This window comes from Armigeres subalbatus, unplaced genomic scaffold, assembly GCF_024139115.2.
Source record: "Armigeres subalbatus isolate Guangzhou_Male unplaced genomic scaffold, GZ_Asu_2 Contig623, whole genome shotgun sequence".
In the NCBI taxonomy this organism is placed as follows: domain Eukaryota; kingdom Metazoa; phylum Arthropoda; class Insecta; order Diptera; family Culicidae; genus Armigeres; species Armigeres subalbatus.
The window spans coordinates 291633-318962 of record NW_026943395.1 but is presented as its reverse complement, the minus strand read 5'-3'; the positions used below and the strand labels follow the sequence as shown (position 1 = coordinate 318962).

The 27330-nt window shown below is 40.8% G+C and overlaps 3 protein-coding genes, 1 non-coding gene and 1 pseudogene across 5 annotated transcripts in view; 2 read left to right on the top strand and 3 right to left on the bottom strand.

Annotated features, from left to right (window-relative positions):
- Nucleotides 1-3: 3 nt before the first annotated feature.
- Nucleotides 4-2840, bottom strand: LOC134204486 (protein lethal(2)denticleless-like; the record flags this gene model as incomplete). The annotated part of the gene is made up of 2 exons (XM_062679300.1): nucleotides 2332-2840; nucleotides 4-1721 (listed from the first exon to the last, which is right to left on the bottom strand). Coding segments are annotated over exons 1-2 (2007 nt in total), but the record flags the coding sequence as incomplete, so codon positions are not given.
- Nucleotides 2841-10953: 8113 nt separating this feature from the next.
- LOC134204483 (lethal(2)neighbour of tid protein 2-like) overlaps nucleotides 10954-27330 on the top strand; it is a 46764-nt gene continuing 30387 nt past the window's right edge. Inside the window, exons 1-2 of one of the 2 annotated variants that reach the window (XM_062679298.1) lie at nucleotides 10954-11663; nucleotides 11829-12970. In XM_062679298.1, coding sequence (XP_062535282.1) covers nucleotides 11348-11663; nucleotides 11829-12970 — 1458 coding nt within the window. In that variant the 5' untranslated portion in view covers nucleotides 10954-11347. Of the gene's footprint in view, nucleotides 11664-11828; nucleotides 13477-27330 lie in introns of those variants that run through there. The other variant, XM_062679297.1, reaches the window with a different exon arrangement.
- On the top strand, nucleotides 18917-18989 carry Trnaf-gaa (transfer RNA phenylalanine (anticodon GAA)). Its single transcript has one exon. It is a non-coding gene; the product is annotated as a tRNA-Phe (tRNA).
- Nucleotides 19601-20521, bottom strand: LOC134204491 (L-seryl-tRNA(Sec) kinase-like; annotated as a pseudogene).
- LOC134204492 (mitochondrial import inner membrane translocase subunit Tim10B-like) lies at nucleotides 20567-21172 on the bottom strand. The gene is made up of 2 exons (XM_062679311.1): nucleotides 21015-21172; nucleotides 20567-20938 (listed from the first exon to the last, which is right to left on the bottom strand). The coding sequence occupies exons 1-2, from the start codon at nucleotides 21033-21035 to the stop codon at nucleotides 20570-20572; spliced, it is 390 nt and encodes a 129-aa protein (XP_062535295.1). The 5' UTR covers nucleotides 21036-21172; the 3' UTR covers nucleotides 20567-20569.

Here is a 27330-nt window from a genome sequence, read left to right as displayed (position 1 = left end):
GCGCTTGTTGACGTTGACAAGGTGTGGGGCGTCCCCGTCAAGGACGAAATTCGGCAGGTTGATGGTGGGTGACAAGAGGCCGTTGGGCAGTTTGCTCGAGCTCGAGGGTTCCCCCGGCTCTGGAGATTTGAGATTTAGATCCGACATTGTGAGAGGGGATTTGCACTGCGAGGGGGATTGTTCTTCACTTTCCTCGAGTACCGTAGTCAAGCTACGAGAAGAAGCGGACGACGAAGCGATTTCCAGGGCCGCGAATCCGGAAGATTTCGAGTTAGGATTGGCAGGGCTGAATAGACGTCGTCCACGGGTTTCGATATTGGGTCGTTTGATTTCTATGTAGGATGTGGAAGGATCTTCCATGCCGTGTCCGTTCATTTCAGTGAACGTCCTTTTTGTGGTAGGCTTCTTCTCAACGGTATTAGGAGTCTTCTCATTCTGTTCAACCAGCCTTCGAATGGATCGTGGAGTAAATTCCAGCGATTTTAGACGCACTTTGGCCGATTGCTGGCGGTAACTATCACAATATTCTGCATGCCCCCTGTATTGCACCTTGGTGTCCTCGTCGATCTCCTCCGGCCCGACTCTCCAGATTTTGTGCCTAGCGTCGTCGCTGCAGGTCACAATTCGGGTTTCGGTTTGCGTTTGCATCCATGCTACGCTGGTCACTTCCACCGTGTGGCCGATCAGTCGCGCTAACGGTTTAGGGTTGTCCACATTCCAAATGTAGCTCTTCTCATCACTCGACCCACTAATCAGGTACTGCCCATCAGGACTAAGATATGCTTTGATGTAGAACGTATCGTTCTTTAAACCACTGTACTTTTGAATCGGTTCAGTCGCATAGGTTGAAATATTGTAACTGTAAATGTGATTGTCCATGCAGTTCACATACAACCGCATCCGAGAATGGTCGATTAACAAATTCGTGAATCCCTTTAAAGTCGTTGTGCCAGCGTAAGGAAAGCTATACTTCGGTAACGGATCTCGATTATGGCTAGAATAATGCCGCCGAACATCCCACACTTTTACGATCCCGTCTCCGGCACCACAGGAAATCAACGTGTTGTCGTCCTGAAACGCAAGCCCGGTGATGCTACTACTGCAAACATTCGGTGGAATCTTTGGCGTCGCTCTCGTTCTCTTTCGATACCCAGAGGGTGTTCCCGGCCCTCCGGCATGACCACTAATGATACAGTTGTCCGCCCTCGGTGCCATGTTCGACCCGAAGAAAGCCCTCGAATCCCACAGCACTATCACTCCATCGCGTCCTCCAGTCGCGAAGACTGCCGGATCTGTCCGTCTAAACGCCGCCGTCTTCACCGATCGCGAATGGCCGTTGAATATCCGCATACATTCCAAACTGGATTCCGTCACCGTGAACAACCGCGCCGTGTGGTCCCCGGAAGCCGACACCAGGCTCATATGGCCCGGCATCCACTCGATATCGAACACGGCATTCATGTGGCACTGTTTTCCCTCCAGGGCCCGCTCACCACCTTGTTCTTCATTCTTCAGATTGGTATCCTGGAGGGCAATCTTTCCGTCCTCGTTGGCAATGGCCAAAATGTGCTCTTGGCCCTCGCATTTGGCGAACTTCGCTGCCAAAATAGGCGGCGAGGGATTAAAGTCGGACGTCAACAACGATGGTGTGATTCCCTTCCAGCTGTCTTGCTCGTGGACGGCCAGTCGCAACATCGCCGAATCGTAAGAAGCTGTAAATCCTGCAAGACAAAATGAGACCCGAATTAATTCACCAGCGTAGAATACCAAAAATAATAAGAAATCGAACAATGTCCGAACAAATCGAAGAAATCCTCAACTAATCAGTCTGCATTGCAAAAACTGCGCCCTCACAATTTAGAAAATGCAGACCTTGGGGCTGGAATAGATGCGATTTTTGATTGATCAATTTTTTCGAATAAATAACAGCCAGAAACCCAGTTATTTAAAATCGAGACAAGATGAAACGTAATATAAAATAACCTTTTGGTACAACGTAATTGTACCAGGAAGATAACACATTTTAAACAATCAAAAGAGGAGAAATTGTATGAATTTAATTTTCTTCGTTACGAACAAATATGTTGACATTAATAAATCCAATTAAATAACAATTAGGTAATTGACTGATGTGAAATATTATGAACTCAAACAGGAGTAAAAACAGAAAGTTATTAGCAAACAGAATATTGCATACTATCACTATTTCTGACTTAAACCAGCCAGTGATATTTTACAACTTCAATACTCCTCTAGGAAATGGGAAAGATAAATCACCCAGTGTTTCATGAAAATTCTTGTCCCACACTCGAATCTCAGTTCAAAACTTACCATTTCCGTACTGCCGCCCGAAGTAGTTCAGAACCGTATTCATTTTAGGACAATCCTCGTTAAATTCCTGCACATAATCAATTTTTAGCACCGTTCGTACTCTTATCTGGAGCTGATGACTGTTGGCGATGACCCGTGTCCCGTGCGAAAGCAGAATTTTATGCGGGAAAAACTTTTTAGGCGGACTGCTTTGGCGCTCTTTACCTTCCCACTGTTGTCCGTTATTTTTGTCCGATGACTGCAACACTGGCGCGTATTTTCCCCCTCTTTCCCTTTTCCACACGAGCATGCGAGCGCTGACGAAACACAGGAGCCAAAACAAAACAACAGTCAGAAGACCGCGAACTTTTTGAGGCCGCGACCGAGTGAAAACGGTGTTCGATGTTGACAAAAACTACTGTTCGAACCCTTCGAAACAGGTCGGGAAGTGCAATCAATATTCTTGAATGCGCGACGTCACTGTTTTCGTTACTTCAGTTCAGCGGGGAGTAAACGAGACAATACCATTTGGCTCGAAACACTGATCGGAGTCATACCTGCACAGAATTATATTTTCTTACGTTTTTGTGTGGTGACAGTTCTGATGAAAGAACTTCAAATATGGCAACAGAGGAGAATGAGAAGCGACGCTGCATACACGGGAAAGTTATTATACACGCTTAGATAAGATTAGGTACCTAAAATTAGGTTTTTATTTTACCTAAAATTAGGTAATGAATGTTTACTAGAAATATCGGTAAAAATTAGCGATAATTCTCGTTTCTTTTTACCTACTTTTAAGTATTTGACGTTTTTAGACGATGACGTTATTTCTAGACAAACATTTCAAATGGACCTACCTAAAGGCTACCTTACACCTCGGGAAAAATTTCCGCCGGATTTTGGTCCCCGTGCATTTTAAATGGGGCCGGGATTTTGATTTTCCATGCCCAAATCCCGAAAACATCGCATGTGCAAAAATACATGGGGAAAAAATCCGCGAAGCAAATTCCCGAGGTGTGAGGCTACCTTAACATCTGCCATAATCTGAGAAATATGGGATGCAATATTCGGCAGAAGAAAATAGATCACAATTAAAATTACAACTTGGTTCAATGGTTTTTAAATCGTTGTCAGCCAAAATAATAGTCGTAGAACTGAATAAAAGTAATGGTTTTCCAGTTCAGGTCATTTTTCTTGGATTTAAGAAACTTTTGCTACTTTGGACCTTTTGCATTTGAACAATCAGATGGGACCTGTTATATTGGACATTATTTTTAATATCAAATTCACATAGGACCTTGAATAAAAATTACTCAAACTTTGCAAAAGGAGGCTATATATATAGTTTTAGGTGAATAGTTCAGAGGATCATGCATAATTAAACGAATATTCATATTCTTCAACATTAACTTGTTGCATATTGAATCGGTGTATGTATCGAATCATGTACAGGACATTGATAGCTTTGCTGTTAGGATCTGATACTTGAATACATACGTTCAACATCTAACAGAGTATCCCGTCTGTTGCAGGGCAGTCACGTCTTGCATTATAGCAGCTAATACTGTGTATATACCTTCAATTTTTGAATCCACTTCGTGATAGAGTGCAGAGCAATCTTTTCCGGATTATCGTTGGCTATAACCTCGAAGTCTGGAATTCTAAGGGCATCGGGTCGATCTAAACACACCCGATATGAACTGGACATCATATCAATCGCCTCAACAGTTCCCGTGAACAGCCCAGCATGAGGAGAACGCAAAGGAGCCGTCACCTTAGTGCTTACTGAAAACTGCTGAGGAATATCCTTGGGAAGATTCCGAACAAAATAAAGCTCTCCTGATCGCTTGGACTGCAGTAGCCGAATCTTACGCTGCTTGCGTTCCAACTCACGACGTTCATTCTCTGAAAATGCTAGCGAACAACGTCTCGGTTTTTCCATTTCCTTCGAATTCGGTTCCACTCAGCTCTGAAATTTGAAGATAGATTTGTATTTATAAACTCGCATTCAACTCGAATCTAGATCCTCGTACCTTGTTTTCAAACCCGGTTACATTTCCGTCGGCCACAACTGGAAGTCATTCTCGCTCTTTGTAAAACCATCCTTAGCTACCAAATTTGTGTACCTTCGGAAGCTTCAGCAGGTTCCTCAACCGGAGTTCGATCCGCTGGCTGGCTTCTTGTCCAGCAGGGCCATTGGATTGATCACCCGCAGTGCGCTCGTCCCTTCATCCAGATCTTCATAGCGTTTCCTCAAACTCTCCTTCATCTTGACGTACCGCGATAGCGTTTTCTTCTTCCAGAATGGGTCCAATTTTTCCCCGGAGTTATCATTCCCTTCTGTGTCGCCGAACTCGTCCCCCCTGGGGGTGCCTCCCTTCCGTAGGCTTCCCTTTGGTGGGATCCGATTGCTAATTATTAGCATTTCGGGACGACGGGTACATTTTCGAATCGGGTCCTGTAATTAGTTTGCTTAATATACCATAACAACTTAAAATTATGCTTGTACAAACATACCTTAATATCGTGTCTTTCGTGTCGGATATCGGATATATATCTTAGAAATAAATTTAAATTAATAATCAATCCGATGGACAACCGAAGGTCCAATCTGATAATTTGACAATGTTTTGGTAAATATCAGATTGGACTGTCACATTGCAAAACGGCCAGTCGACAGATCTGTGCGATATTTTTGAAAAGTCAGATTGGCCGTTTTGCACTACTATAAATTTTTAGTGAAAAAAAGTAAAAATCGATCAGACCCAAATTTAACATAAAATCACCGACGAACCGACGTGTCACTGGCGCTCTCTGATTGTCCCACACTTTTTAACGGTCATTCGCTTTTGCGGGCGATCGCTCCTGTCAAATGACCTAAGACACAACTCTGCTGCAATGTTAATACACGTAGGTTGGTGGCTGAGCTACGAAAACTTCGCGAGCCATTATGGGGGTGGCGGTAGTGTTCGATGATTTTTCATCATGGCGTCGTGGGCAGCAAATTTGAATTATTTTCCATGGGGTGACACGTCGGTTCGTCGGTGATAAAATTTTAAAGGTGAGTAATGTTAATAAACTAATAACTCGATTTGTTTACTTTTGTTAGTTAGGACCATATGAAATATTTCTCTAGATTTTAGTTATTAGCACAGATAACAGACATCCAGGCTAGAACTAATTTTACTCAAAAAGCTGTGTAAATCGAAGTACGTTAGAATACTGACTGTGGAAATACGTCGTTTGGTGGCGCTAGGTGTCTTTCATGACGTCGTGCGTACTAGCTGTCACATTCCACCAAACAAACATTGCGCGCCAAAATGATACCAAGCTTGCCGCCTCATCCAGCACATGCTAACTGTTGATGTTTATTTTTCATGCACTATGGAACCAATAAGGTTGAAAAACAAATTCAGAAAAACGTATTTTCGTTCCTTCAAGCAATTTGATTGTATTACCAAGTAGAGTTCCTGCTATAGCCATTTCCCATATTGGTGAATAAATATTTATATGCCGAAGAGAGACAATTCAAGACAAAATTTTCAAAACGACTTATCTGCTTTTGTAAACAAAGATTCAAACGACGATTTGACGAATCTGATCGCTCTCCCACGCAAACCAACACCACCAATAGGTAGGTGAAGGTTGCCGCTACTTGTTGATGGTGTTGGTTTGCGTGGGAGAGCCATCAGATTCGTCAAATCGTCGTTTGAATCTTTGTTTACAAAAGCAGATAAGTCGTTTTGAAAATTTTGTCTTGAATTATTCACTGCCGGAAACGCTAGTTAGATTTCTATACATAACCCGAATTGAAATACCAAAAGGGACATGAATGATAGAAAAATCATAAATATACCTGAGCACAAATTATGGCCTTTTCATCATTTTAGTGCTTCGCTGCTGGCTGTGACGATGACTGTGGCTAATGGAAAGCAGAGATGCATCCTGAACAGAACATGAGCCAAGAGCGTGCCTTGGTGTTCTTAGTTTTGAACTCTGAACACTGTTCAGTGTGCACTGGGTTGGTACGCAAGCAAAACGATCATGGTAACTAAGATTCCTTAGATTTGAAACTATGCAAAAACATACGAGCATGCTTGATTTCTATCCGTTAGATGCCCACGTGTTTCCATCACCAGCCGAAAAATGTGTAGCATGCCGTCGCTTCAATTTGTTTTCCTAGGATACAAGTTGCTAAGTTGGGTCAGTGCTCTTGAACAGTGTGCTGTGTTCAAAACGTTTTGAACACGAACACGCGTTCTCGTGTTCAGATGCATCTCTGATGGAAAGAATGGTAAAGATTCAAAAGAATTGAAAATACAGGCAGAGGTGGTAGCTGCTGTTCACCAACGAAACATCTCAGGGAACATCCATAAATTACATAACGCTTAGAGGAGTGAGGGGGTTGCCTGAGGTGTGAAAATCAGTACCAAAATTCTAGATAATTTATACAAAAAGTGTAACTGGGGAGAGGAGGGATCATACATGATCGTTCTGGTGTTACGTAATTAATGGATCTCCCTCATCACAAAACAAACAATGTGCTCCTTGATGGCAGAGAAATCGCGTGCGTTAGTGTGAGAAAGAAACATCATATATGGAATTGAAACCAGAGTGAGGAGGAGGATCTGTTGTTTATGTCCATGGTGGGTGGTGGCGCCTAAAATTTTGACAGCTTCTTGATGAGAGAAACTATGCGATGCCAGCGCCTCCACGAGATTGCCACTTGTGTTGCATTTCAAAACGTCCGTTAAATCCCTTACACACGATTGAGAACGGACTTGTATGTCTGCCCAAGTAACCATGAAGCTATATATACTTGCAAATAATCCAGCCATTAAGGTTGACTTAAAGTGGAAAAAGGCCCTTTTACGACCAAAATCATGCTTCACTACTTTGACATGTTGAAATAAAACATAATTAATGCATCGCTGCATTTGTAATGCTGAACTAATGTATCGTTGCTTGACAGTTGATGAATAAATGCATCTTTACATCGTTAAAACTGATCTAATGCAATTAGCATTAAATAAGCTGATCAGTGATTGATTACATGCAACAATTAATGCTTGGTGGTTACTTGGGTGTTCTCTGTGTTATTAGTGATAATTCTCGTTTCTTTTTACCTACTTTTAAATATTTGACGTTTTTAGACGATGACGTTATTGTTTACCTAAAATTAGATTTTTCTTGACTTTGTAAGAGCATCATTATCGGTCGCGAGCATTTTAATCACCCGCGCAGCGCTTTCATTTTAGTTTCGTCACTCACTTCCGTATCGGTCACTATTTTCGGCTCTCAATTTGGTTGCTGTATTCCGTACCGGTGACGTTTGACAGTTGACAGTTCATCAAATAGCAGCGCTCTTATCGCGCTACCAAATTTGGTCACCTGTCAGTCGCGCTACTGTTATAGCAGCGCGTTTAGTAGCGACTGGTAAAGTGTCAAGTAATGATACTGCGCTGCCAAACGGCTTAAACTCACCACCGGTAATCTTGCTCTTATGACAAGTAACTTTGTAGAATACGGCAATATTCTGAAAATGCCAGATTTTGAGATATTTAACCTATCAGTTTATTTCTAAAACACTAGCGCCGCTAAGCGATTGTGTTTAAAACTAAACTTGCTTGCATCATGACGGTTTTGACCACCCGAACAACTTTGTAGAATACGGCAATATTCTAAAAATTTCATATTTTGAGATACCCGACCTATCAGGTCATTTCCAATACACTAGCGCCGCCAAGCGGTTGTTTTTCAAATTAAAATTGTTTTCGTTATGATGGTTTCGACTAGAAATACTACAATAAGAGATCGGCGAAGACGCCATCTTGTTTCCAATCGAACCGTCAAAAGCGGTTCCAATTCGACTTGTTTACTTTTTGCTTCCATAAGAAGCAAGCAAAAAGTTCAAGTGCTGCCAGTATTATTTTGACGATTTCATGCATTTTCATACGTTGCCATTTCTACAGTTTTTCACTCCGCCGGTCTCTGGTTATAGGGTTGCTAGTTTCGACCACCCAAACAACTTTGTAGAAGACGCCAATACCGTGGACCCCCGGTAATATGACCGCTTTTAATCTGAACACTTTTTAATTTGAACCCCGTTCGTTTGAACATCGTTCAAATTAAAAATGGTTCAAACGTCATTTAACACGTGGAATCGAGAAAAGAAAAATGGAACATCGTGAAACGGAATGCAGAATCAAAACAAACCAACAAAGAGAGCAGCCAGAAACCAGTTTTTCTGATGCAAATAGAGTAACCAGAAGTTCAAATTAAAAATGAACCCCGTTAATTTGAATGAGGTACCGTTCAAATTATCGGGGGTCCACGGTATTCTCAAAAATTCCAGATTTCGAGATATCTAACCTATCAGGTTATTTCATAGGCACTAGCGCCTCCAATCAGTTGAAATCTAAACTAAACCGACCTCCATCACAATGGTTTTGATGATGAATAACCGAACAATTTTTCAGAAGACGGCACATTTTTTTATTTATGCGTACTCTATATTTCCGTGTGATGGTTTGGCAACGGTTGGAGCGGGTCGCCAAATTTGCCAACTCGCTATTCACCAAAGGTTGCGTTTACATTTCCCAAACCCGTTTACCAACGACCGGTGCGAGTTCGCGTCATGATAGAGGTTGCTATTTTGGCTTTATTTACGGACTGGTGGGGATCGTCTTAGCTTTTTGATTTGGGATCATTCATTAGGTACAGTGATCGTTCGCTAATTGGGGCACGACCTCACCCCAACTAGCGAATGCCGTTCGCTAATTGGGGCGTTTTGACAAGCGTCAATGTTGTTTACTTTTCACGTTGAACAAAGGAAAATTTTACGCGCCTAAAAACATCGATCCCGCGAAACACGGAAACAAAACGTCAACGCGTTTTTGACTTCACATTCTGACGTTTGACTGCTTTTTATTGTCGGGCCGCCACCAAACCGGACCGCGCGATTGAGCACTCGCGCTGCGACGCGAGTCGCGACAATTTGAAATATTTCATTAGTAGTGCGCATCATGCACGCATGGATGTACTATCATGCGCACTAATCAGTAATGAGTTGCGACGTCTGATAACTGCAGATATTTCATTTTATTGAAAACAAATTTTCGATTTTCTACTATACACGGAATAATTGGGTTTCGCCCCAATTAGCGAACCCCCAACTAAAAAGCGCCCCAACTAGAAAAACCCCAATTAGCGAACGTTCACTGTAGCATAATGAAAAGTATAAGTATTTTCGAATGTTTTTTTTACCATAACATATAAGGTTATTTTTTACGTGTGGTTAATTTATTGTTGAAATATCCGGACAAAACTGTTCAAAATACAATGGATTGTATTGTATTTGTGTAGTAAAACAATACGATTTTGATTTCTCAGTTGTGACAGCTTTACTGTTCAACGATGCAATATAAAGGGAAAAATGCTCGGAAAAATGCATATTTGGCGCTATAAGGAAAATATCGTTATAAAGTTTATATGCAATCTAAAGAAACGTTTCAAAAGTTATCAATGTATGAATCTTATACTAAAGACACACTGGTGGTACAAGTACCACGGTTATATACCCTAGTACATATTGTACCATGGTTTTTCATGTTGTACCAGCATGGTACAAGGTGACACACCTGTGGTACAACTTGTACCATGGTACGAATACCACCAGTGTGTCATTAGTATTATGCACGAAAACGTTTCAAAAACATTAGAGAAATATGTTGATGTATTGTATTCTTAGTGTTGATATAATCTGTGCAACCATCTAGAAACATTGTATTGCCTGATTTTCTCAAAATTGCACGCGGCGAACCCTTCATGAAAGGTACCACCGCACTTTCTGCACCCCGTTTACTTGATTCTTATGGGTAAATAGCATTGCGGTGTATCGTTTGACGCGGCCGTACCTTTCGACAGTCATTTCCCGCGTGAAGTTTTGTGCAAGTACCCATTTGGGAACACTACAAACGCCGCGCAGTATATCATATCCAGAAAATCTGACAATATCCTATTGTATACCGTACATTATATGGTAATTCAATTGTTTACACTATTGAACCAATAGCACATTTTTATCCAGGTACTTTTCGTTGATAATCAGAATTTTGATGTTGAAGACATTTTTACTTAAGGCCAGTATCGACTTAAAAATTAAAGAGGTTACGGAATTTTGTTCAATATTACCAAGGGGAATTTTGACAACTGATCTGCATGGAGCAAATTTACTTTTACGTACGGAATAATCGAGCAGAATATTTTTCCGAAAGTAAAGTGACAGCTCCCATTACTTTACGTGGGAACCTTACAAATGCCAATTTTGTTTTTTGTTCTTTTCATGTGGATACTGTTGTAAGAATTTTGTTTCGATTCTTCACTTTTCCGATTCAGTGAACGGAATTTAACATGTGATTGAGATAGAAAAAGAAATTTCTTTTGAACACGATACCAACCTTTAACTGTGAAGACATTCGAAATTTTTTTCTCGCCGTGTATACTGTGCGCAGCGACGCTTCTATTTCTGTCGTTCTCCCCGTTCTTTCTGTTGCTCAAACCCAACACATACTATCATGAATTTTACACTGAGATGTTGGCTGCAAAAACATGGCGTCGTGCCACCCACCTCAGGTGGGTGGCACGACGCCATGTTTTTGCAGCCAACATCTCAGTGTAAAATTCATGATAGTATGTGTTTTGTTTACAAGCATCACATTTGATTCTCATTAGGATACAGAACTGTCAGTGGGATACGGTCGCGTAATGTTGGCTGCAAAACAAACCTATTGTGTGAGATAGGGATGCCACCGGGCTGCACCCACCTGCTCAAACCCGAACACGTTGGCAGCCGGCGGAATCTGATGTGTGACGAAGAAGAGCAAAACAGACGACCCGATATTCGTGGGGAACTCACCTAAGGAACTCACGCGGCCCTCAACAGCATCGACGACGACCGTGACCAAAAGGACCAAAATAGAACCACAGTCGTCGTGTAACAGTTTGCTCACAGCTCGCCCAGCCTGCCTCCAACATGGCACCACCGGGCGCCAGTAAAAACAAAACTTCCGCCGCCAAACGAGGCAGCACATCCGCTCATCATGGAAAACCAGCGAAATCTTCGGTACTGTCCCAGCTGCAGAAGCAGTATCTGAATGTGGCCTTTGTAAAATCGCTGATCTTCGACCCTGCCCGGCTGCCGCTGGTGTCGTGGGTCATTCTGGCAGCTGAGCTGGTCCTAAACCTTTTCGTTGTACAAAACGTTCGCTATACGGAAATTGATTGGAAAGCTTATATGCAGGAATGCGAAGGTTTCCTGAATGGGACCACCGACTATTCCATGCTGCGAGGTGAGTTTTGGTTTTTTTCTACATAGCTAGGGATGGTAACAACTCACAGTTTCCATAGATATTAATCCTCCAAAAACATATTGAAAATGTTCATATATTTGAAAGTCTACAAAGAATGATTTATTATAACATACAATAATATCTACAATTACGGTTTTGTTTTAGGGGATACCGGTCCATTGGTTTATCCGGCCGGATTCGTTTACATCTACAGCGCTCTGTACTTCATAACGTCTCACGGCCAGAACATTCGTCTGGCTCAGTACATCTTCGTTGGCATTTATCTTCTGCAGCTGGGATTGGTTCTTCGATTGTACAGCAAAAGCCGAAAGTTGCCTCCGTATGTCCTGATCATAACCACGTTTACCTCATATCGGATTCATTCGATTTACGTGCTCAGACTGTTCAATGATCCGATTGCGATTCTGTTCCTATACTTTGCGCTGAACGCCTACATTGACAACCGGTGGACTTTGGGCAGTGTCTTCCTTAGCTTGGGCGTTTCCGTGAAAATGAACGTCCTGCTGTTCGCACCGGCAATCTTCCTACTCTTCGTTACCAATCTGGGAGTCGTCAAAACTATTATACAGTTAGCCATTTGCGGTGCAATCCAACTGGTTCTGGGTGCTCCGTTTCTGCTGACGCATCCCTGGCAGTATTTGAAGGGAAGCTTTGACCTTGGCCGCATCTTTGAGCATAAATGGACCGTCAATTATCGCTTCTTGGAAAGGGACATCTTCGAGAACAAAACATTTCACCTGGCACTACTTGGCATCCACCTACTGCTGTTGGTTGCCTTTGCGTCCCCGTGCTACAAATACTTCCAAAATTATTGCCGTCTAAGGCACTTGGAAGTCATGTTTGCACCTCAAATTGCCGCCAAGAACCGCGAAGTGGCCTTGGAGAAGAAGAAAAAGAAGGAAACACAAAAACCAGCGCCAAAGAAGGCTGATGAAAAGCTCACCAAAGAACAGGAACAGTTTCTGAAAAGCTTTGAAAAGGGCATCAAGAAGATGTCCGGCAAGGAAGCTGCCCCGGCACCGGTCGCCCCAGAACCTCCAACGGAAGAGCGCCAGCAAAGCAAATTCTCCATCCACTTTGATCGTGCCACTCAGCTGGCACTGCTTCCGCTCTTCCTCGCCAACTTTATCGGCATTGTGTGCGCTCGCAGCCTTCATTACCAGTTCTACGTCTGGTACTTCCACAGCCTGCCCTACCTAGCGTGGTTCACCGAATATACCACCAGTCTAAAATTCCTGCTCCTGTTGGTGCTGGAGTTCAGCTGGAATACCTACCCGAGCACCGCGGTAAGTAGTCTTCTGTTGCACACTTGCCACATCATTCTGCTGGTTGGGATCGGGAAAAAAATGTTCCGCAAAATTCCGGAACTGTCTCAAATTGCAAAAACCACCGACTGAGATTGGGCTCGGGTTTGAAAATGGGTGCCAAAACGAAGCAACTAAAGACGATGATCGCATATTTGTATCATTTGCGTTTTGGTTGATTTTGAGCTAAGTCTGCGATTCGTAGATTAGTAAATTAGGATTCAATAGTTTACTTTACTACGTTAGTAAAAAGTAATTAATTTCTGAAGACGGTTCACACTTTGCAGACTTAATTCTAATCCATCAGAAAGGCAAACATTACAAAAATGTGTGTTCATAGACAGTACCGGTGTGACAACAAAATAGATGCATTTTACCCGTAATGATGTGCCTTTTATTGTGTTAGACTAGACTTTTTATTGACCCGTATTTCTGTGTTTGATGTGTTGAGTGTAACAAAATAGAGCTTTAATTTATTTGATGTGAGAGAGGCTGGACTTGAAATTTTGGAACTTAAAAGAAACTCCTGGATATTTTATTGCTAACACGTCATTATTCTTTTATGGGCGTATTGTATAGCTCCTCTTTTGTCAATATTAGGTTTTTGTACCTACGTCCATTCAAACATTTACCTAGTTTTTTTTTCTTTATGTAAATTTTGAAATAATTTCAGTTCTTCACTTGTCATGATATTGCCAGCGTTAAGGGAGCAACTGGCAAGGGTGGTCGCTGAAAGCAGCGACCCTCAGGTCCATCCTAGGGACCTTCCGCAAGCAGAGAGAATCAAGGATGTTAACAATCATTCAGTAATTTGCGTTCGATAATTTAGTAGCTTGTCACATTCCACAAGCTGAATTTCAAAATATATTGTATGGTGGACTTCTAGTGCGAAGGTTTTTCTACAACTTTGCCTAATGGTTAGTTAAAGCGCTAGTTGCAGTAACTCAAACTAAATGATTGGTATTTTGCTATCATTTAGTCTACGTTACTGAAACTATAGCTATAACTCCGTTACTAGTGGAATTCAAACAACGAAGGGAGGGAGAGTTGTATAAAAACCTTCGCACTAGAAATCCACCATACAACATATTTTGAAATTCAAATTCTAGAATGTGTTGTTGACAAACTACTAAATGATCGAACGCAATTTATTGAATGATCGTATACAACCTTGGAGAGAATAATACATAATAATTAACAAAGAAAATTATAACTATACACTTGGCACGGAAAATGCTGAGTAAAGCGTACCATTGGTACTTCGCGTACCTGAAGGAATAAAATAGACCCTATCTCGCGGTCCTCAGCCACTTAACCAGCAACTCCTATACCTACCTCCCCGTAGTGCTGACCGGGATACGAGCAACCTTAGGGAAGATCGGGTAACCAACCCCGGTGGGAACTATGGTCGTATGCTGACAGGGAAGGGGGGGTTTGCAAATCTTACTGAGCGTCTGTTCTCCATGTCAGGATCGGCTCACAACAGCGTGTGTTCTCCATGTTAGGAGCGGCTGATCATCGTCCGAGTTCCAGCGAGGGACTCTAAGACACATTCCAGCGTAACGCGACACCATGAGGAGTCGACTTTCAGTGAAAAATTAGGTCCGCATTCGAAAATTAACTTCGGGGACATATGATTAAACAAGGTTAAACTTATCCTCACTAAATTTCCTTTCTGATGGTATATTAATTTTAAGATTTTTCGCTTTGAATATGATTAATATAACGCGCTGCATTTCGTAACGCGACACCATCGCTGAAATGCACTTTTTTGCAATTGGCAATGCAAGTGCGTTTTTTAGCTCTGGTATAAGGTTTGGAATCTCGGTTTATTCCAAGCATTTCTCGTATACATTAATAGAAATGAGGATGTGAATGCAATTTACGGATAAAAACGGATTTTATATGAAAAATTTCTGGATTGATTTAAAACCCGCCGCGTTACGCTGATCAACAAACAGTGTTCTGCAAATGGTGTCGCGTTACGCGAACGTGTTTATCGTTGATGGAGTACATAATTTCAGTCGATCTCGAAGCGGCATGTTGCATTTGACGTGGAATATTATCACATTATCTATCGTTGAATTTAGTTCGAGTTAGTGGTCGCGATCTGGAGTTTCGGCTATTAAGGTTTTAGGGACTAATCGGCCCGAATTCGGTACTGAACCACAACCATTCACGTCACAAGTGTTCAAAACGAAATCAATGCTAATGGGTTCACTGATTTTCAAATAAGTCACACCCAGGTATGATCAGGATCGGTTTTTCAATTCGCGGTCATGAACCATTGTGATACTGTATGTTTTCGTGTCCTATTGATACTGGACCCTAATTTTCAGTTTGAAATGTTGGTCCTTTGGCGTAGAAGTGCGTGGAATGTGTCCTAAGTGAAACTGTGCACCATGGTCAACCGGGAATAAGGAGGAATGGTCCTCCGGAAATTTAGGGGGGTTGGTGGCCAGCCTTTAAAAAAAACATACGCAACGAACAATCAACCTGAGAGTACGGACCGGAACCATCGGCGAAGACCACTGCGACGAAAAGGGACTAGCGATTGGAAACTCGATTCGTGGAACTGCAAATCTCTCAACTTCATCGGGAGCGCACGCATACTCGCCGATGTGCTCAAGGACCGTGGATTCGGCATCGTAGCGCTGCAGGAGGTTTGTTGGAAGGGATCAATGGTGCTAACGTTTAGAGGTAATCATACCATCTACCAGAGCTGCGGCAACACACACGAGCTGGGAACAGCTTTCATAGTGATGGGCGATATGCAAAGGCGCGTGATCGGGTGGTGGCCCATCAATGAAAGAATGTGCAGGTTGATGATCAAAGGCCGGTTCTTCAACCTCAGCATAATCAACGTCCATAGCCCACACTCCGGAAGCACTGATGATGATAAGGACGCATTCTACGCGCAGCTGGAACATGAGTACGACAGCTGCCCAAGCCACGACGTCAAAATCATCATAGGAGATTTGAACGCTCAGGTTGGCCAAGAGGAGGAGTTTTGACCGACTATTGGGAAGTTCAGCGCTCACCGGCTGACAAACAAAACGGCCTACGGCTAATTGATTTTGGCGCATCCAAGAATATGGCCATTCGCAGCACCTACTTCCAACACAGCCTCCCGTATCGGTACAACTTGAGATCACCACTGCAGACAGAATCATAAATCGACCACGTGCTTTTTGATGGAGGGCACTTCTCCGACATTATCGACGTCAGGACATATCGTGGCGCTAACATCGACTCTGACCACTATCTGGTGATGGTTAAACTGCGCCCAAAACTATCCGTCATCAACAATGTTCGGTGCTGATGACCGCTGGGGTACGACCTAGAGCGACTGAACCAACCTGATGTCGCCACTGCATACGCGCAGCATCTCGAGGCAGCGTTGCCGGAAGAGGGTCAGCTCGATGGGGCCCCTCTTGAGGACTGCTGGAATACAGTTAAAGCAGCCATTAACGACACAGCGGAGAACATCGTCAGGTATGTGGGACGAAGTCGACAGAACGATTGGTTCGACGAAGAGTGCAGACAGATCCTGGGCGGTCGCGCTGCAGCAAGGTATCCGGCAGAACGTGGAACGTTATAGACGGAAGCACAGACAGCAGATCCGCCTTTTTCAGGAGAAGAAACGCCGCCTGGAAGAAGCAAAATGCGAGGAGATGGAACAGCTGTGCCGTTCTCAAGAAACACGCAAGTTCTATCTTAAGCTCAACGCATCCCGCAAAGGCTTCGTGCCGCGAGCCGAAATGTGCCGGGATAAGGATGGGAGCATCTTGACGGACGAACGTATGGTGATCGAAAGGTGGAAGCAGAACTACGAGGAACATTTGAATGGCGCTGAGAGTCCAGGCAGTGATAGTCAAGGCAGCGGAGGAGATGACTACGTCAGTTTAACGGACGATGGAAGACAACCAGTCTCCACCTTGAGGGAAGTTAAGGATGCCATCCAACAGCTAAAGACCAATAAAGCAGCTGGTAAGGATGGTATCGGAGCTGAGCTCATCAAGATGGGCCCGGAAAAGCTAGCCACTTGCCTGCACAAATTGATAGTCAGAATCTGGGAAACTGAACAGGTACCGGAGGAGTGGAAGGAAGGGGTTATATGCCCCATCTACAAGAAAGGCGACAAGCTGGAGTGTGAGAACTTTCGAGCGATCACCATCCTTAATTCCGCCTACAAAGTAATATCCCAGATCATCTTCCGTCGTCTGTCACCATTAGTGAATGAGTTCGTGGGAAGTTATCAAGCCGGCTTCGTTGACGGCCGCTCGACAACGGCCCAGATCTGTACTGTACGGCAAATCCTTCAAAAAGGCCGTGAATGCCCGGTCCCAACGCACCATCTGTTCGTTGATTTCAAGGCGGCATTCGACAGTATAGACCGCGTAGAGCTATGGAAAATTATGGACGGAAACAGCTTCCCTTGGAAGCTTACCAGACTGATCAAAGCAATGGTGGATGATGCAAAACTGTGTGAAGATGTTGTTGTTCAATATTGCGCTAGAAGGTGTCATGCGGAGAGCCGGGTGTAACAACCGGGTACGATTTTCAACAGATCCAGTCAATTTATTTGCTTCGCGAATGACATGGACATTGTCGGCCGAACATTTGCAAAGGTGGCAGAACTGTACACCCGCCTGAAACGTGAAGCAACAAAAGTTGGACTGATGGTAAATGCATCGAAGACAAAGTACATGCTTGTGGGCGGAACCGAGCGCGACAGGGCCCGCCTGGAAAGCAGTGTTTCGATGGACGGGGATACATTCGAGGTGGTCGAGAAATTCGTCTACCTTGGATCCTAGTTAACGGCTAATAACAATGTTAGTCGTGAAATACAGAGAGACGGAGACACTGATTGAAGAGTAGCGAAAGGAGCACTCATGTGTTTGAGTTTGTGATACAGGATGTCGTCGAAACCTGAAGCCTTCATGTTTTTCGATGATTTGATATAGGCCGTCGTTTCGCCAGAGAAAATCTCCAACTCCTCCGAAGAGTAGTTGGGAGGCAAATGGATGTTGTTAGCATGTTCGTTGACGGCTGCTTCGTGTAAACTGACAATGTTCTGTCCAAGATTGTGCTAGCAGAATTGACGAATTGACGACCTATTTCGGTAACCTTCTCTGCAGGAATTATCAAGCGATCTTCAGAGCCATTGCTATCTAATGGGATCAAAGGTGGACTGGGCCGAGGCTTAAATTTTAAAATTTTGGTTATTTTCCAAAACGGCTTGGCTTAGTACCGTCTGGAAGAGTGCGGATCATATTAGAGAAATCATTATTTCTGAAGTCCATTATTATTCTGTCCTGGATGATTTTTGTTAAGCGATTGCAACGTACAGCCCAGTACGCTGGTACTGATTTAGCTTGACGATGTCCCTCCGCAGGGCGGCCGATGAGAAGGTCACGTCTCCACGCTCATCAATGAGCATTATAAAAAAACAAGAGCAAGGTTGAATATCTGAATTCTCCATTTCCTTCAAAGAAACAAGTTTTCAATACCGTTCTGCCTAAACGTGGAGACTTTAGACAATCCTTCTTGCTCTAATATTGCCATCAATTCTTCTCCTATCGAACTGAGCCATCAGCTCGTTTTTTTGTTTTTATTAAAGAGGCTTACAGCCATAAGCTTGCTCACCACTAGTCAGTCTGCATTGATCCAAATTGAATCTAAATCTATCCCAGGGAATGCGATTTTAAATATCTGTCTCTTAAAATAGTTGCAAATATTTTAAACACATATAAAATCCCCAACAAACAAATGTTCGGAAAAAGGAATAATGTTCGTGATATAAGTAATGGATCGAGCAGTCCTTTTGGAAATTTGATTCTCGCATTATACACATAATGATAGGAACAGCGTCTCATACCGAATGGCCGAATAGCTTCATCAATTCTCATAACAAGCCAAATATGTGCCGAAATAGCTCAGTTGGGAGAGCGTTAGACTGAAGATCTAAAGGTCCCCGGTTCAATCCCGGGTTTCGGCAGAGTGCTTTTTTATGACTGCACTTGAGAGATTGTCAATCTCATGTTAAAAACATTTTATAATTTCTAAAAAAATAAATCTATACTTCAATAGAAGGGAGGCAAGGTAGGTGAGTTAAAAATACAAAATATCATCTAGATTATGTTTCAAGATAAAATCAGGTGCATTTTCGTCCTAAGACAAGTTGGATTATGCACTGAAAACCAAAACTACCCAAAAGTGGGTTGTTTGCACTCAAAACCGTGGTTTGGGCCAATAACCCAAATTTGAGTAAAATGACTTTTCTGGCACTAGGTAGTTTGCCTTTAATCCCATGTAAACAATTTACCCAAAGCTGAGTTTAATTTATCCAAAGCGGACCTTGATCAACCCAAAATAGAGAATATTGAATTTACTCAAATTTGGGTTATTGGGCTGAGCAACCTCGATGAGGTGTTTGCATCTTGCTCTAGTTTTGATAGCAATCATGGGAAAGAAAGGGAAAACTACCCAAATTTGGGTAAATTTTTTCTGCGATATTCTCAATAGTGCGTATATTGAACTCAAAGTTTGGGTTGATTTATCTGTCCGTGTGCCATCACTTAGAATTATGGATTAATAGAGAAAAAGAAATTTATTTTAGATATACATTACGCATTTATTCAAACAATAGTTGCATCTGTTCGCTAGTAGCAGATTGTGGATCAATGACAATTGACCCCAGTTTCAAATCATCCAGAATCGCCTTTCTTCGATTCACAAGTTGTTCCGATAATCGTTTCAAATCTTCACTGTCTATGTCAGATTTACGGGTTTTCATTATATCGCTTATGGTCTTTCTCAACAGTAAATCTACCTTATGGAAAGTTGATTGCTCCACAGGTTGTCTCTCATTAGCTGGTTCCTTTGAAGCTTCGGGAGCGTTGGCGCATTGCACGATTGTGTGTTCAATCTCTGGAAAATAATCAACATTGACTTTTCCATCCAGTTTCATTGTATTCCTTTCCCATTTGTAGAAATGATCATTTGGTTTTTCCAGTTTGCTCCTCATTCGTAACATAATTTCATCTGAAATGAAATGTTGTTTCTTACCATCGCCTCCAAGAAAGGAACGTTGAAAAATAATTGGAGAAATCCTGTTTGATATTTTCGAGCCAAACCTAAAACTTCGTAACGCATGCTTCTGTAGTACATGTTGTCATCTACGAGAATGCCGTATATTTTACCGCTCGGCTGTGCGCTTAAATCTATTGAAATATTTTCATTAAATTTACGAATTAAATCTTCATTTGCTGACTCAACCTTATTTTGATCATGCAGCTTGATTCCTTCTATTAGTGCTCCTAGTGATTCCAAAAGCTGTTGCCTTTTCTCTTTGAAACGACCTGTGTCGTAATCTATTTCATCTCCTAGTTTTATAAATTTATCGAAACAAACATGAATAACATTGACTAGTGAACATTGCTTAGATGAAATTCTCCTGAATCTTTCACAAAAGGTAGTTTTTCCAACACCAGGAATTCCGATGAGAACTATTAAACAAACTTTATTCATGACTACCTGATCTAAATTCTAAAAGCCTGTGATCAAATATCTTAACTTCTAATCCTTTAAAGTTTCCACTTTCCCACTGTCCGCTGCTGCGGTGCTAGCTGGCTCAGTCACACTAGTCGGTATTGCTGATACACTGACAGCTTCCGGTGCCGCCAGGGTCGCCGACTCTTGCTGTTTCTGCGCTTCCAACACTTTGGCCTGCTGGGCCTCAAATTCCACCATCCGTCGCTGGTTGATTTCGCTCTGAGCTCCAACGTACACCTGCATCAGCCGCTGGTTCACGCTGGAGAACTTTCCGACGCAGTTGTCCGTGCAGCGGATTTCGTCGCTGCTCAATTCCCGACCGAACAGGTTGTCCACGCAGGACTTGAAGCACAGTTCCGTCACTTGGTTGTAGAGGGTGAGGAAATCTTTCAGCTGATGTAGGCAGAAAAGCGTTTAAACGGATTATTACCTCGATTGGTCAAATGGCGTTTCAGGCCTTTATTCTTACATTTCTTAGTTCGAAATCCATGGCTTCACAGAATTTTCACTTGAATTGAAGTATGTATGAATTTCAGCTGGTTTGAGAGTTATTCAACAGATTCGAGTGCGGGTTCGGAGTTTGTTGGATTTTATTTACAATCACTGTGATCTGACAGTTTTTCAGCGCACGTGCTGCACGCTAAGCTAAAACTACACAGATTGTTCATACTGTCGCCAATGGGTAAACATTTTCTACTCATTTTCAAATTTTCCATAGACATAGGGTAAAGTGACCAATAGTGGACCCCCAACCAATAGTGGACCCTCCAGCCATATTTGCATTATTACTGCACAATGTCAACATTTTGCTATAAAATTCTATCGGGAGAACCTACCTTACAGTCCTATGATTTGATTACATGCGTTAGAAATGCTATGGAAAGTCAAATTAGATGATTTTTTATAATTCTATAAAAAATAAACACGAGAGTGTCCATTACAGGAATATTTTGGGGGGTTCATAATAGGGAAGAAGAACGTCCCGAAACGGGACATGAAAATCAAATGAAGTGTCGACTATAGGGAAGCAATTTCCTATTATGGACCCCCAGGGGGTCTACTATAGGGCAAATTCAGTTAGATGTTAAAATGTTAATTTCAACGAATAACGTCGTGTATTTGGGTGTCTTATGTATGTATCGTGAAGAGGGAATGCAGAGCTTGTTGTTAGATAGCAAGCAGAGTTAATATGTTGAAAATTTCTAAGCCTTATGACAGGAAGAGCTAAATTCCGCTACTAGGGGGTCCACTATTGGGCATTTTACCCTAACTAGGGGGCTAAACGCTAAAGTGGCTAAGTCAGGGATATAGCGCAGCTGTCAACCCCATACAGATGCACCGTAGTAAACATGAATTTGACATTTTTGGAAATTTTGACAGTTTTGGGCATTCTGACTAGGGATCCTATATTAAGAGATGTGCGAATACTTTTCCAGATGATTTAGCAACGCTGTTACTTTCGTAAACAAACGCTGCCAGCACTTGCCGCAGTGAAAAATGTTTAGGCTTGCACATGACTTCACATTCGAAGGCACTTTTTGATTATTTTGTCTATACTCTAGCAGTGCATTTTCGCTAAAATTTAAGAGCAATACGAATGAACGCGATATAAGGCATCAACTAAACTACTTTTACTTACGAAAGCAAAACAAATTGTTTATTCGATAAAACTTTTCATAAAATCTATTTCACCAAAATCGCAATACCTTTCGATCTGCAATAATAACGATGTTCATTTGGCTCAGATTTTGACAGTTCTCATTGCTCGATTGGCTCAAGATGGCCGCTTTCGCATATCTCTGAATGTAGGATCCCTAATTCTGACATTCTCGGTTTGTGCACGCTTAATTGAGTTGACATTTTTCCATGAGTTTCAACGGGGTTAACTCCTGTAAACGACTCGTTATTTTTTGGCGTGTACGTGAGTGCACTACACGACTCAGAGGAATAAATCATTTTTAAGTCATAAATCTGTGTAAGTCAACGAATAAAAGAGTAAACATATTTATGTATGTATTTTATGTTTGCTTCGGTGATTTTGACTTTTGCTATACCCCTGGGCTAAGTAGTTGAAGTTCTTCCAATTTTTTACAACATTTTTAGTGATCAAGAAAAGGTGAATTGGTAAAAATTCATTGTTAATAAGTTCAAATACCAAACATTCAAAATTTGGAATAGACCACCGATAAGGGCCTGCTCAAATATTACGTAACGCGGAAAACGTTGTTTTTTAGAACCTCCCACACCCTCGTACACTCAGAATAAAATGCATATTACATCTATGTTCCCCGCACTTATATTTGGACCAGTGTACTTTGCATTTCCAAAGTAAGTGCGGCGCTAATGCATGTATACCTATTCGATCATAATAAGTTTTATGTGCAAATGTATTGCTTTTTCTATTAGCTCTGCACTTAAAATTCATAACAAATTGTTTTCGCATATATTCATTAAGCTTGCTTATATTTTCCATAATACGTGATTTATCAATATTGTCCATCAAGAAATAATTATTTGTTTTTTAATATCAATCATAATTATATTGTTTATAATTATAAGATACACGTTAAGTTTTGTTACCTTTACAATTATACAAGCCACTTGGTGTGGATTTTGGTTTTAGATGAAACTGTATTCTGAAGATCAATTTGTTTTTCCTTGATGAACTCGGGCATGACTTGGGCATAGTCAAACATCCCTCGGTGAATTTATGCATAAATATCCGGTATGCATGTTAAGGATCCATCCACCGATTTTAAAATGATGGGCTACGTTGGCTTTTGGTGAGAAAGATATACGTTTTCCGGGATTTGGCAATATGAGTGCGTGAGTGATGCCGGCCGTTTTATGCGTGGATTTGACCAAATTCTGAAACCGAAGATTTTTTGAATTTTTAGATTCATCTCTGTGTTAGACTTTACACGTTTTCTGCACTTACCTTGTTATAACTATTTATGACGTTAGATCTAGTTGATAATAATGCAAAATTCCACGTTCAAAAACAGCTTAGGAAAGGCAGTTTTCACTCGACACATTTTCTTTGTTTTGCTGCTGACAGTTGTAGGAGTCTCTTAATTATCTTCGTAGTGAATTCTATGTGTGGGAATCATAGTTTTGTTTTATTAGCCACCGCACTTAAAATAATTTCAATTGTGTAATGAAATGCAATAGCTTGGCACATATTTCACAAAAGGTGCACTTGAAACTGAAATCTAGCACTGATCATAAGTTCTATGCAAGTTTCGCACATAGAATGTATCAATCAATTAGTTTGAGTGTAACAATCCGTAACAATTTTCGGAACCACCCCCACTCCTATGCTACCACCCGAACCACCCCCACCCCTAAATATTGTTTACGTGGATACGTTAAAAAAAATGTTTTCATAATCGCTCGTGAATTTCGAATTTTAATTTTGTACATATTTTCTAGCTTATTTAACATGTCCCAAGCACTGCCGATGAGATGCACTCTGAAAAATCTTCACGTCATGTTTACCTGAAAACAAATGTGGTTCTCATCCACCATACTTTTCACGTAAGAGTGACCTGAATGGCATGTAACCTGAACAAAACTTAGCTTAGGTGAGTTACGTGATTTATCAAGTGAATCTGACTGGATTTTCCAGTACTAATGACGTGAAGTTTGATAGTAGTTACGTGTTTGATCAGGTGAACCTTACGTGAATTCTACGTACCGGTTACGTGAACTTTTAGTGAAAGCTACATGATATCAGGTATGCTTTAAAATATATTACAAAATTGTTTTGTTTTAAATGAATGCAAAATAAATTAGTAACTGCCAGCAGCCGTAAATAGGAAACCTCTTCGCGTTGCTGATGTGCTTGATGCGGTGAAATGCATTTGCTGCAAAATGATGTATTTAATATAAGACAAGGAATGCTGTCATTCGGCAATTGCGCTTCGGAGTTATCGCTAAAACACTGTTGGAGAACAAATCAACGAATGTCGAATGAAATTTATCAGATTTGAACAGAAATGTTGAAACTAGATTCTTTCTAAAAAATTGCTGCTATTTCCGATGTTGAACCAATCAAAAAGTAGTCCATCCTTGGACGTTAAAATCTGAAATAAAAATTTTATGCCAACGCTACCGAAAAACTGTAGTTCTAGACTTCATGTAGCTTAAACTTCTTCCAAATCACTTTTCTACGAATCTTCTAAATTTCATGAGACTTCCGTTGATATTTTTTCAAGGAGTGAACTGCAGGTTCGGAAAATTCTCGCCTAGTTGCACCTAAAATATCCCTTACCTCTGCGAAGCCTAACTATGTTTAGGTTATGTATCATTCATTCTTACGTGATTGTCAAGTCACTTCCACGTGAAAAGTATGGTGGATGATAACCACGTTTGTTTTCAGGTAAATCTGACGTGAAGATTGTTTACAATGCTGGTTTTCCGTAAATGCCGAAGCTGCAATCACACTAACACAATCTCACTTAAGTTGTTTACGAGTACATACAAACATATTCACCAAGATTTTTAGTAAAAGTTACGTGAATTTCAGGTGAGCATTACTAACGTCACGTAACAATCGTCGTTTGTTCAAGACAGTTCAGTTACGTGATTTTTCACGTGAATATGACGTGATGATTATTTAGAGTGTGGCTGAACGTTATTTACTCCACAATTGGGCAACCAAAAAGCTTCAAGGATCAATCTATTAATCTACACTATTGGAGCTCGGACAAATTGGAAATATTAAACAAACAATTGAATGCTGTAAAAAATAACCGGACCTTTGGTTTCTCTAATCTAATCTAATCTAATCTCATACAGTCACTCTCAAAATTGAGCGTACACCATGGATTAGATGAATATATTCGAAAATTCTAAAGGAAATTTAATTGTTGGCTCGGTTGTTTTTAATGCATTTCAATAATCATCCCTTCCTTCAATGTATGCGTACATAAAATGGTTGAAATTTTTTCTCTAAAGTTCATTTATTTGAAAATAATCTCAAAATACGCCTATTAGATGTGACAAAATTGAGCGTACAGCAAATTTTTTTCTATAAAATTTCTTATTATAAACACGATTCATGTATTTTAATATTATTTTTTCATGATTATATTTATAATAATAAACATCCGCTACTTAAACATTCAATGTTTTGAAATAAAACCATGTTTTAATCAAAATGGCGAACAAGTAAGATGTATAAACAATGCTATTTAACAATTCAATGCTGCTGGGCAAAATCGATGCTTTAAGATATGGATTTCACCGGCCTCGTGTCTTATATATGATAGATAATCGAAATCGAGCGAGACATACGATAAATTTGGGAAAATTCAGTCGGTAAATGATGAAAACAGATGTAAACATACAGAGAAAACGACAAATGTTGGGAATGGCATATTTCAAATTAAGTATAACTTTATTTAAAAGTCGATGTATAGGTAGCTTATAAGCTCAGGACACTCATTAATAATAATATTAATAAAAGAGAATCACACGGATACATTATAAGTAGCAACCCTATAACCAGAGACCGGCGGAGTGAAAAACTGTCGAAATGGCAACGTATGAAAATGCATGAAATCGTGAAAATAATACTGGCAGCACTTGAACTTTTTGCTTGCTTCTTATGGATGCAAAAAGTAAACAAGTCGAAATGGAACCGCTTTTGATGGTTCGATTGGAAACAAGATGGCGTCTTCGCCGATCTCTTATTCTAGTATTTCTAATTATAAGATGTCATTTTATATTTGAAGGCTCAGTCACCGTAGGAACAAATTTGGTTGAATCATTTAAATTCATCAAGATATCATTAAATAAGCTGCCGAACTCTTAAAAAAGTTTATTTTTACTCGCCACATGGAAATCATCCAATTGTATCACTTATGGCAACAGATCGTGGAGTTTAATCCAAATTTGATTATGAAATTACAATTTTAAGCTATCTTTCAAATATTCAATCAGAAGTGCTCTACGGGGTTGAAAATCTGTTTTTATGTTCGGTACCTTAACATGCACCTTGTACTTTTAGAATTTGACTGTGAATGATTGGATTCAATAATATTACTCTTAATGATAGACCTGAGACAATAATCGAGCTTTAAAACAAATTTAAGTTAAAGACATACTAAATTTGAATTATGTCATTCCTAACATTTGTCGTTTTCTCTGTATGTTTACATCTGTTTTCATCATTTACCGACTGAATTTTCCCAAATTTATCGTATGTCTCGCTCGATTTCGATTATCTATCATATATAAGACACTATGCCGGTGAAATATACAAATAAAAGCATCTATTTTGCCCAGCAGCATTGAATTGTTAAATAGCAATGTTCTTACCTCTCACTTGTTCGCCATTTTGACCAAAACATGGTTTAATTTCAAAACATTGAATATTTAAGTAGCGGATGTTTATTATTATAAATATAATCATGAAAAAACAATATTAAAATACATTAATCGTGTTTATAATAAGAAATTTGATAGAAAAAAATTTGCTGTACGCTCAATTTTGTCACATCTAATAGGCGTATTTTGAGATTATTTTCAAATAAATGAACTTTAGAGAAAAAATTTCAACAATTTCAACATACATTGAAGGAAGGGATGAATATTGAAATGCAATAAAAACAACCGAGCCAAGCATTTAATTTCCTTTGAAATTTTTGAATGTGGTCAACTAATCCATACTGTACGCTCAATTTTGAGAGTGACTGTACATGCGTAGCCAATACTTGAAAGCATCCTGGAAAATGACGGTTTCTGAATTCCGTTATTTTTCTTTTCATATGGCCAGGCCA

Coding starts and splice junctions, on each gene's coding strand:
- LOC134204492 (XM_062679311.1), bottom strand. CDS start 21,035: ATGGATTTCGAACTAAGAAAT. Junction 20,939..21,014: donor TGGATTTCGAACTAAGAAAT/GTAAGAATAAAG, acceptor TGCCTACATCAG/CTGAAAGATTTCCTCACCCT.